The sequence below is a fragment of the Oratosquilla oratoria genome, unplaced genomic scaffold, assembly GCF_046742065.1.
Source record: "Oratosquilla oratoria isolate Oo_2021 unplaced genomic scaffold, ASM4674206v1 SCAFFOLD70, whole genome shotgun sequence".
Taxonomy (NCBI): domain Eukaryota; kingdom Metazoa; phylum Arthropoda; class Malacostraca; order Stomatopoda; family Squillidae; genus Oratosquilla; species Oratosquilla oratoria.
In genome coordinates this window covers 280,001-292,500 of record NW_027467734.1, presented here as the reverse complement: position 1 = coordinate 292,500, position 12,500 = coordinate 280,001, and the positions used below count along the sequence as shown (strand labels likewise).

At 43.4% G+C, this 12,500-nt stretch overlaps 1 protein-coding gene across 1 annotated transcript in view; it reads left to right on the top strand.

Annotated features, from left to right (window-relative positions):
• The window catches only part of LOC143023917 (uncharacterized), a 211,975-nt gene that overhangs the window by 125,326 nt on the left and 74,149 nt on the right, over positions 1-12,500 (top strand). Inside the window, exon 5 of the mRNA XM_076182586.1 lies at positions 5,968-6,055. Coding sequence (XP_076038701.1) covers positions 5,968-6,055 — 88 coding nt within the window. The remainder of the gene's footprint in view (positions 1-5,967; positions 6,056-12,500) is intronic.

Here is a 12,500-nt window from a genome sequence, read left to right as displayed (position 1 = left end):
ATCCTCCTCCTCCTCTTCCTCCTCCTGTTCCATCTCCTTCTCCTGCCCCTCCTCCAGCTTCTCCTCCTCGTCCCTCCCTCCTCCTCTTCCTTCTCTTCCTCTCCTTCCTCCTTGACCATATCGTCCTCATGTTTGGGTACAGACTCCTACAACTACACTCTCACCCCCTCCTCTCTCACACTCATATACTCCTGTCTCTATCACTCTCTCTCTCTTTCATATATATATATATATATATATATATATATATATATATATATATATATATATATATATATATATATATATATATACACACACACACACACACACACACACACACACACACACACATTTTCTCTTTCTGTGTGTCTGTCAGTCTATCTGCCCATCTCCCCCTCTATCTACCACCTCCTTTGATTCGCAAGGCCCCTGTGCCCACCTCCGCTCGGTGCCCCCCCCCACCCTTGTTTCCCACACTGTGTAAGATACTTTTTCCCATACTCCTTTCTTCCTTCGGAGGGTTCTCGCTGTTCCCCTTTGCCCTCCCCCTCCCCCCCTTCTCTTCCTAACTCCCCCCCCCCCTCTCCCTTGACCTGTATATGCCCCTTTTTATTACACATGTCTTGTGTGTTTGCGTTTCGTCGACAGTAACTCACTTGCTTTTCTGTCCGTCGGGACAGTATTGCACTGCGTCTTGTAGCCCTCTTCCTTCTTCCTTCATTCATTCATTTATTTTTTCCTTCCTTCCTTCCTTCCTTCATTTATTTATTTTTTCCTTCCTTCTTTCCTTCATTTATTTTTTCCTTCCTTCATTTTTTTCCTTCCTTCCTTCATTTATTTATTTTTTCCTTCCTTCATTCATTTATTTATTTTTTCCTTCCTTCATTCATTCATTTACTTATTTTTTCCTTCCTTCATTCATTCATTTATTTTTTTCCTTCCTTCTTTCCTTCCTTCCTTCATTTATTTTTTCCTTCCTTCCTTCATTTATTTATTTTTCCTTCCTTCCATCCTCCCTTTTTTCTTCCTTTCTCCCTTCTTTCCTTCCTTCCTTCCTTCCTTTCTCCCTTCTTTCCTTCCTTTCTCCCTTCTTTCATTCCTTCATTTCTTCCTTTCTCCCTTCTTTCTTTCCTTCCTTTTTCCCTTCTTTCTTCTTCATTTCTTCCTTCCTTTCTCCCTTCTTTCCTTCCTTTCTCCCTTCTTTCCTTCTTTCATTCCTTCCTTTCTCCCTTCTTTCCTTCCTTTCTCCCTTCTTTCTTTCATTCCTTCCTTTCTCCTTTCTTTCCTTCCTTTCTCCCTTCTTTCCTTCCTTTCTCCCTTCTTTCTCTCATTCCTTCCTTTCTCCTTTCTTTCATTCATTCCTTTCTCCCTTCTTTCCTTCCTTCCTTTCTCCCTTCTTTCCTTCCTTCCTTCCTCACTTCCTAACTTACTTCCCCTTTCCATCTATTTCTCTCCCTTTCTTCCTTCCTCTCTCTTCTATTCTTCTTCCCCTACCTAATCCCTCCCTCTTTCCTCTCCTCTTTCTCTCCCTCCCTCCCTTCCCTCCTTCTCTTCTTCTCTTTTCTCCCTAATCCTTTCCTTTCCTCCCTCACTTTCCCTTTCACACCTCCCTTTCCTCTTCCCCCAATTCTTATCTACTCCCCCTCCCCCTCCCCCTCTACCCTTTCTTCCTTCCCCCCTCCCCTCCCCCCTCCCTCCCTCCCGATTCCTTTTGTCTGCCTTCTCTTGACCACTTTGATTCCCTCTCGCCCTACCCACCCATCGTGGTGGTGGTAGTAGTACTATTACTACTACCAACACCACCACCACTGCCAACACCATCACCACCGTCATTACCACCATCACCACTACCACCATAACCACCACCATATTCTACTTTTACTACTACCTTATTAATCTTTTCACTACTACTACTATTACAACTACTACTGTTACTACTACTACTACTGCTGCTGCTGCTACTACTACTACTACTACTGCTGCTGCTGCCGCTGCTGCTGCTACTGCTACTACTGTTACTACTGCTACCACTACTACTACTACTGCTGTCTTTTAATACTTCAGTCTTACTACTACTGTTACTACTACTACTACTGCTGCTGCTGCTACTACTACTACTACTACTACATCTACTGTCTTTTAATACTTCAGTCTTACTACTACTACTACTACTACTACTACTACTGCTACTACTACTACTACTACTGCTACTGCTACCACTACTATTACTACTACTACTACTACTACTGCTACTACTACTACTACTACTACTACTACTACTACTACTACTACTACTACTACTACTACCACCTCTCCTCGTTTGCCTTTTGCTCGACTGCGTGACTCTCCTGCTTGAGAAAGGACAAAACACTAAATTTTCTTGAACGTTTCGCCCCCCCCCCCCTTTTGCCTCTTGGGCAATTATCTTGTGCAAAAGTCAAGGAGGCCACTAACAAATACACATACACACGCACATATATATATATGTATATATATATATTATACATATATACACATACATATACGATATATATTGTGTGTGTGTGTGTGTGTGTGTGTGTGTGTGTGTGTGTGTGTGTGTGTGTGTGTGTGTGTGTGTGTGTGTGTGTGTGTGTGTGTGTGTGTGTGTCCAACTAGTCTTGGTTGGAGGAGTGAATTGAGAAGCGGAGGAGGACGAGGAGGAGGAGAACGAGGAGGTGAAAGAGGAGGAGGTGGAGAAGGAATAATAGAATAATAAGAAGCAATGAGACCTGAAGAGGAAGAAGAGGAGGAGGAGGAAGAGGAGGAAGAATAGGAAGAGAAGGACAATTAAAGAGTGATGGAGGGACAAACTGAGTGTTGGAGAGGTGGAGGGGTAAAGTAGGGAAGATTATTTTGCCATTCAGGATCTTCTGATGAACAAAACTCTCTTCCAACCACTAACGCTACCACTACCATCACTACCACCATTTCCACCACCACCACCTCTACTACCACCACCACCACCATAACCACCACCATAACTACCATAACTACCAACAACCGCAACCACCAACAACCACAATCACCAACAACCACTACGACCTCCACCTTTACCACAGCCACTACCACTCTTCTTCCACCATCACCACCTCCACCAAACCTACCACCACCACTTCTACCACCACAACCACTACCACCGCTACCACTACCACCATGATGGAAATACATCATCAACGATTACTAGGCAAAGATGATGAAGAAAGAACACGAAGAGTTGGAAGTTATTCATAAACACGAGATTTACTGGGACACTTGGGTTGATATTTATACTTTTTACACAATCAGAACTACAACGAAGATGAGAAAATGCTGTTTCTAGGAATTATTATTATCAAGATCTTATACAACCGGGCCTGCTGGTCATTCATTCATGTTTATTGTCGTTTCCGTTGAAGAAAATAACTTGTGTATCCGTCTGGGTGTATTAGGAAAATTCGTGTTTAACTGTTGATTTTAAGATATTGTCTGTAGACTTCTGTACCTAATGGTTGTATACCAGTGGTTCTTCGTCTTGGGATACCTGTATCCCCAAGGGATACGCAACCTCGAACCCCGGGGGGGGGGGAGTTACGAGACATGGCAGCCAGTGTAATGGTCCTGTATATATACAATGAGAAAGCAAAGTAAAGTTTGTATCACTAATCCTCTTCATATGTTTGAAATGCATTTGTACTGGATCGGGGTACGAGGAAATTTCATGAGTTAATTAAAGGATACGGGCACTGAATATGGTTAAAAACTACTGTATTCTATGGTGAATCAAGCCCAGAAGTTCTTACAAACTTCACCAAATGTTATAGATTACAACCTGTGGATACTATTCATGCCACATTGATGACGTCACAGGCAGGTTGTAAGTTACGCCTTCTAGATTGATAGGATGCGATTTCTAAGACCTTAACGGGTTATCACACTGGGCTATTTTTCCTCCGACATCCTACCTCCAACCTCCATTTGAATAACTAGATTATGACTTCGTTTAACGGAAATTTAGACTTCTCTAAGAACACGTCAACAGTATGTCTAACATTCGTCTAAGTTTACAATCTATTAATTCATCATTCAGCTTTGCTATATATGACGGTTAGATAATTTGAACTTTTGAAATTTGAAAATTCAAATATTGTAACCGAAGTCGGTTATTACTCCAACGAACTCTCAACGGTCGTCGCTGGTGAAGCCCGTGGAAGCTGCCTAATGTGATGAGTACTTCAGTCGTGAAAAAACCCACTAATATCAGGTTACAGTGTTATCAGTGGAGTCTTGTAAATACACACACGCAACGGCACACATGCACTTAAGAACACATTGATATAGACAAACAGAAACGCACACACACACACACACACACACACACACACACACACACACACACACACATACACACACACACACACACATTGAGTGCGTAAGTATTAGTGAGTGATTGAGTGACAGACAGACAGATAGAGAAAGATCGAGAGATCAAGACAGCGACAGAGAGAGAGAGAGAGAGAGAGAGAGAGAGAGAGAAGGAAGAGAGGGGGAGGAAGAGGGAGAGGGGGAAAAGAGAGAAGGGAAGAGAGAGAGAGAGAGAGGGGGAAGAGAGGGGAAGAGAGAGAGCAAAAGGAATAGAAAGAGAAAGCGAGAGAGAGACGGAGACAGAGACAGAGAGAAAGAGAGAGGGGAAGAGAGAACGAGAGGAGTAGAGAGAGAGACAGAGACAGAGAGAAAGAGAGAGCGAGCGAGAGAGAGACAGACAGACAGACAGAGAGAGAGACAAAGTGAGACAGACACGTGCGGGGGCAGACAGACGCACCAAGAAAGCGGACGCCTAGGCTGTTGTGTACAAAAACGAGTTACAACTTCATGGCCGTCGACAAGGCCATAATTCTTGAGGTACATTGCGAGGTGTGACTCTGGATTTTCGGCTCTTGTTGTTCTTCGGCAACAAGTCAGCGTCTTCAATACGGTGACGCCTTCCGAAGGTCCCGTCCCAAGAGAGTCTGCGAGACGAGTGGATGGAAAGTGGAGGATAGATGAGAATGGAAGAGACTGCAGGAGAGGCCTAAGGCCTACACTAGGCACGTCCATGTCCGTTACCGCCTGGCGTTTCTGTCCGGAAAGTTGTTTTACTTTCTCTTGAAACAAACAGTAGTTTCTTGCGCTCATGATATGGTTACGGAGTCCAAAGGGTCTTTGGTCTGAAACAGATGATGTGAGCCAACACACACACACACACACACACACGTACGTACATACACGTATGTACACACATGTGCGTACACACACACACTCACACAGAATGTACACACACACACACACAGAATGTACACACACATGCACACACACACACAGATTGTATACACATGCACACACACACAGATTGTATACACATATGCACACACACACAGATTGTATACACATATGCACACACACACACACACATACACAGAATGTACACATACACGTACACACTCACACACACACACACACACACACAGTAGTGGCCTCGTGCCCGCCAAAGAGAACTGGCACTATATTAAGGTCCACCAATGTCGACTCCTTGGGCTGGCATTTAGTCCCCGGACTGAATCCGGTGGCTGACGATGGCTTTACTCATGTTGGAACATTAATTCATCTTCATCAGAATGAGTGTTGTTTGTTTATGTATTTATTTATTTATTTATTGCATTTATGTATGTATTTCTGTATACATATATATATATGTATATATATATGTATATATATATATATATATATATGTAATTGTTTATTTATCTATATATATTTATTTATGTATGTATCTATGTATTTACCTATCTATTCATTTATTCATTTATGTATATATTAATTTATGTAATTATTCATCTATTTATCTATGTACATATCTATTCACCTATGTTTGTATACTTGCTTACTTTTGTATTTATTCATTTGTTCATTTATTCATTCATTTTTATATATTTTTCATTCCCATTTCAGACTACGAGCAGGACGTGGAGGAGCTGCAGCATTTAGTGTACGGTGCCGAAGACTCCATCAGTTTACGGATTTCCTACTTCACGCCAAGGTAATCACTGGATACACTAATTGCAAACATTGAATTGCAGGAAGTCATAGCGCGTCTCTCTCCCTCTGTCTCTTTGCCACCGTCTACAGATGTGTGTCTTTGTATGTTTCTGTCTCTCTTTCTGTCTCTCTCTGTCTGTCTGTCTCTTTCTGTTTCCCTCTCTCTCTCTCTTTCTCTCTCTGTTTGTCTGTCTGTCTTTCTCTGTCTCTCTTTCTCTCCTTCTCTCTCTCCTCTTTCTCTCTATTTGTCTGTTTGTTTGTTTTTCTCTGTTTCTCTCTCTCTCCCCTTCTCTTTCTCCCTCTCCTTCACTTTCTCTCTCCTCTCTTTCTCTCCTCTTTCTCTCTCTCTATTTGTCTGTCTGTGTGTTTGTTTTTGTTTCTCTCTCTCTCTCTCCCCTTCTTTCTCTCTCTCTCCCTCTCCTTCTCTCTCTCTCCCTCTCCTTCTCTTTCTCTCTCCCCTTCTCTCTTTCTCTCTCTCTGTCTGTTTGTCTTTCTCTGTTTCTCTCTCTCCCCTTCTCTTTCTCTCTCTCCCCTTCTCTTTCTCTCCCGCTCCTTCTCTTTCTCTCTGTCTCTCTTTCTTTCTCTCTTATATGCGTCCTGATTTGATTACAGACATTTTTTCACGCAGTAAGTATACACAACCTCACCGTTTACACAGAGTTTAGGCCACCCAATGACTTCCACGAATTTGTGTGAGTAAATGAGAACGAGTGTGTGTATGTAGGATAAAGCCCTCAAGCTTTGAGCTGTGCTGTGCTTTTATTGAAAGCATGGCAGGGTTTCTGTCTTCAAGTGCGTTGCAAAGACTTGACCTGATTCAGTGACCGAATTCGCTTTCTGACCGGCGACCTGAGTTGATTCCACGCGTTCACGATCGCGTTGTTCTGGTTTTGTTGTACTTTATGGTCGATTTTCGTGGGCAGCGTCATGTAAATTGCGCTTTATTGTCGTGTTCCTGTTGCTTGGACCTTTTCTTTCTCTCTCGCTCTGGTTGTTGTGTCTTGGGTTTTATTCTGATGCGTTAGTTCTTGTTCTCTTTAACTCTCGTGTTGTGTTTTTGTACATCACGTGTGGTCCACGTATACTGTATCTTTCACACTCTTCTTAATTTCTGGACAATAATGCGAGTTACGATTTGATTTGGTGCACTACTTGTACTTACTGTTGCATGTACTGTGCCTTGCTGCATTGCTTCTGACTTAGCAGTGGGGCAGGATACAGGGATGACCTGTCATCCATGAGGAGCCAAGATGAGAGGGAGCGGAATACGTAGGAGCGGCTACCCCCCTTATAAGGTGGAAAGAAATCCTTAATATATAGATTTATACATTATCCACTCTATATACATTGTGCCTGGTTGTTATACGCTACCTACTCACTATATTATGTTTTGATTTGAGGTCTTAATTTCCAAAGCATTATGCTGGATTTCTCGCAGATTACGTTTGATGCTCGAAACTATTACTCGTACATTAGTGAAACGCTTTCTCTTGTATATTTTGCATAATTTTCGTACACGCATGCACGTGCGCACACACGCACATTCACACACCTAAACACACACACATATACACATACACTTCTCGTACAGTCTTGCACAGAAGATTTGAATATATAAAAGAGTGTACTTTATCTTTGATTTTCAAACTGTATGTTAGGCGTGTTTTACACGCATTGACCTGTCGTCGTGTGCCGTCCACGACACGACGTCGTGCTCTCAAATAATCATGTATGACTGTGGACGCGGCACGACTACGCGTGAAAGCATCAATAAACACCCATGGTTATTTGACAGCACGACGTCGTGTCGTTGACGGCGCACGGCGAAACGTCGATACGTGTATTCCACACCTTATACTTATTGTTGCACGTTTTGCCTGATCTTTCTTCTTCTATTTCTTACAGATTTTGTTTGATCCTTCTTGTACCTTTTGTTCATGCTGGATTCTCCCTATAATTACTTCCACACTGTGCTTTATTTTCATGCGATATCAGTTGCATTTACTGTTGGTGTTCGTGTGATATTCCGTGGAAATTAAGTTTGATTATCTTGTTTTATTTTCACATTACATCGTGTTCTATTCATTGCCAGTTCTCCATTTTATTTCAGACTACACTTGATTTTCGTGCAATTTCATTGTATTCATTTATTTATCTATTTATTTATTTATTCATTTATTTATTTATTGTGCATTTACGTGAACACTACGCTTGGTCCTTGAGCATTATTTCCTACATGTTTTCAGCCGCATGTTTCTGCACATGGCTTTCGATTTTCTTGACCTTTGCTGACATAGAATCGTGAATTTATTTGTCCATTAGTTGCTGTGGGCACTTTGGTCCTGTTGGCGCCTGAGACAGTTTATGAGGTTGTCAGGCGGCGACGCTAATGAGACCTTACTAAGTTCTACCCACACACAGCCTCGGAGCAAACTGAGACGCAGGTGGCACAGGCGACGCAGGCGACACAGGTGACGCAGGCGACACAGGCGACGCAGCACAGAGCAAAGGCAGACTTCCTGTTGCTGAATTGAAGTACAGTTTGAACTTCTCTTTCACTTGAAATGCTGAGGTGGTACATCTAGAAGCGTTTCAAATGAGAGAGAAGTTCAAAATGTACTTCAGTTCAGCAACAGGAAATCTGCCCTTGCTCTGTGCTGCGTCGACTGTGTCGCCTGCGTCGACTGTGTCGCCTGCGTCGACTGTGTCGCCTGCGTCGACTGTGTCACCTGCGTCTCAGTTTGCGTTGAGGATAATGTTGTTTCCTCCCCCCCTCAGCTGAGTAAACTCGCTTGACAACGAGTAAAGGCTCATAGAGGTCTTTCTGAAACTGAGTAAAATCGTCTGTGGTCAGCCATAATAAAGGTTTTCAATGCGGCAAGTTCAGCGCACTGTGCCGCACTGGGTTATTGCACTATGCGGTTCGAGCTCGTTTTCATCACAGGAGAGGAAACGAGGTCACAGTGTGGAACGAGGTCACTCGTGAGGCCACATGACGTCACCACGCCGTCGTCGCACCTCGTAGGATTTGATCTAAATTGGACAAATTTAGGTTTAAGAAGGAAATAGGCAAGAACTGGTTGACCATGTAACGACTGCTGAAACAATTAGTTGTTTTAATAGAAGATTACATAGCTTTATAGAAAGGGATGATAGGTAGTAAGGAACATGGAACTGTCTAGTGTAGGCCTTATGGTCTACTGCAGTCTCCTCCAATAAAAGAAGTGCCAGACGGAAGCACGTTGGATCCATTACCCTATGGTCGCATGTTTTAGGTAATCGAAGGAAAGTTTTAGGCTCGATCAGGATTTCCTAAAAATTTTAAGAACGTTGTATTTATGGGCGTAGGGTCAAATGTCTTCAGGAACACAATCCTGAAATGTGACTTCAGTTTCTTGCTGAACAGAAAGGTAGTAAAGTTCGGCTCGCAGTAAGCATAACCCATGGTTCTTCTACCACTTCTCTTTCTCTCTCTCTCTTTCTCTCTCCCTCTCTCCCCCTCTCTCTTTTTTCTCACACAGCCTAATATTATTTTTTCCCTTTTATTTTTTTTTCCTCGTGCGATGTGCCATGATTCCCTTCATTCGCCTACATTTCCTCCCCCCCTTCCCCCTTCCCTCCCCCCCCACACCAAATTATGATCGCGGTGCTGAACAAATAGCTTCTCTTTTTCCGTCTCGTGCTTTTACACTTTTTTTTTTTTTTTTTTTTCCTCGCGCCACCTCAACCCCCGGCCACGCTTTTGTTCTCTCTTTCCTCTCTTTCGGGCCTCAGGTTCACCTTCGCTATCCGGGAGCACATCGACACGGGTGCCACGGTGAGGTGCGAGGGGGAAATATAGAGGAGGTGCACGCGAGCGGACAGATACATGCTTGCACGTACACACAAACACAAACAGGCACACGTGTATACATACACTCCCACACACATTTGCTCGCGCATATATCCACACATACATGCACATACGCACACACACAGACACAGACAGGGGCACAGACACTTACACATAGGCACACACACGCACGAACAACACGCACACGTACGCACACATACACACAGAAACACACACATACACAGACACAAACACAGACACTTGTATACATATAGGCACACACACGCACGAACACCACGCATACATACACACACAAACACACACATACACACACACATTGAACACACACACACACACATTGAACACACACACACATGAACACACACACACACACACATGAACACACACACACACACACATTGAACACACACACACATGAACACACACACACACACACACACACACACACACACACACACACATTCTCCTGGTTTCTATATATCTTTCATTTTCTCATGCTGTCTCATTTTCTCTCTCACCTTACCCCTCTCCCTCCCTCCCTCTCTCTATCTATTTATCTGTCTATCTCTCTTTCCCTCTCTTCTGTGCCATTCCTTGCTCACCCCGAGATCTTGCTGCCGGCTTGTTCCTCAGGCTGGCCGGCCGGCTGCCTCTGCCCCGTGGCTCCGGACTCCGGCTCATCGATCCTGCTGCTGGGTCGCACGCCGCCGGCTGGGAGTAGGCTATCGGGCGCAGTCAGTGGAGGAGGAGGTGGATAGAGGGTGTGGGAGGCGGCGGTGGACGTGAGAGGAAGTGAGGGAGGAAAGGCGAGTTGGGGGGGGAAAGGTGGATGGGGGAGTGTGAACTGGGGGAAGGGGAGGGGGGTAAGTAGGGGTTGTGGGTGTTCGGTGTAGCTGTGTGAGACATATAGGGAGGATATGTGTGTGTGTGTGTGTGTGTGTGTGTTTGTCAGATGCATACAGTTCTGCAATTAAACTTCTTAATTGCGGTGAGAGGTTCTCCCCTGAGATGATATTAACCAGGATGAAAATGATAAAGTCGTGATAGTCACTAAGGAGCATCTCCTCTTCAAGCAATAGGTATAATAAAAAAAAAAAAAAATCCCCAAAGCAAATCAGAAACGAAAACCAAGAACGAAAAATAAGAACACAAACGTAGAGCTAAACGAGGGAATAGGCGAACTGGAATAAAACGAAATAATAATTAAAATTTAAGGAGATTAATCCTATGAAAGAGGGTTGATGATTAAAATGATGCGTTTTGTGTTACTACGGATATTCTCTTTTTAATGCCTTCTACACAGTATTTACTCCACAGCTCAGTGTATTTTCAGCTTGTAGTGAAAACCACACTGTACACAAAAGCCTTTGACAACAATTGGATAACGTTACGTGGAAGAGATGGGTAGGATGGGGAGAAAGGGGGGCGAGGCTGGACGGGGGAAAAGGATAGCAAAGTCAAGAGAGACTAAGAGAGATTGTACAAAGGGAAGAAGAAGGGGAGGAGGAGGAAGGACAAAGCGAGAAGAAGGACGTGGCAGAGGAAAGGTAGGAGGAATAATGGGGAGAAGGGATGAAAGGGGTAAAGGAAGGGAGAATGGAGGAGGAGGAAGAGGAGGAGGAGGATTAGGAGGAGAAGGAGGAGAAGATGAGGAGAAGGAGGTTAAGATGAAGAGAATGAGGAGGAAGAAAAGAGGAGGAGGAAGAGGAGGAAGAGAAGATGAGGAGGAGGAGGAGGAGGAATAAGAGGAGGGGAGGAGAAGATAAGGAGGAGGAGGAAGAGGAGGAGGAAGAAAAGGAAGAGGAAGAGGAGAAGAGGAAGCGAAGGAGGATGAAAAATGAAGGGAACAAGGAGAACCAAAGGATAAAGGAAGAAGTGATGAAAAAATGAAGAGAAAAAATAATTATGGTAATGATAATTTATAATTCTTGCCTCGAGATGCACTCACTGGAGACCCGGAGCCCCATAGTAGCCGGCAAAGGTCCCCGGGTGATCATTGGAATAGAAAGACGAAGAAGAAAAAGAAGAAGAAAAAGAATAATAAAAAGAAGAAGAAGAAAACGAAGAAGACAATGAAGACGACAAAGACGAAGAAGAAAAATACAAAGAGAAAAATACAAAGAAGAAGAAGTAGGAGACGAAGAAGAAAAAGAAGACGAAGAAGAAGAAAACGAAGAAGACGAAGAAGAAAATGACAAAAAAGACGAAGAAAAATACGAAGAAGAAGAAGACGAATAAGAAGATGAAGAAAAAGAAGAAGACGAAGATGAAGAAGCCAAAAAAGACGAAGAAGAAGAAGAAAGAGAAAAAAGAAGACGAAGAAGAAGAAGAAGAAGAAGAAAAAGAAGAAAAAGAAGAAGAAGAAGGAGAAGTAGTTCAAGTTCGCTGTCATCGCCATCAGGAAGTTCTTTACCTGAAAGGTCGTCAGAGCCGGAGTAAGGTCGGCAACAAAAACCTGGTGACGTCACAACAGGAGATACGTCATAAGAGTGACGTCATAAGAACACCGCAGGGTAGCTCCTGCCCTTTGTAACCTTTGGTGATGTCACGAAGACGAACTCGACGAAATAAAGATGATATACTGCAAGTTCCA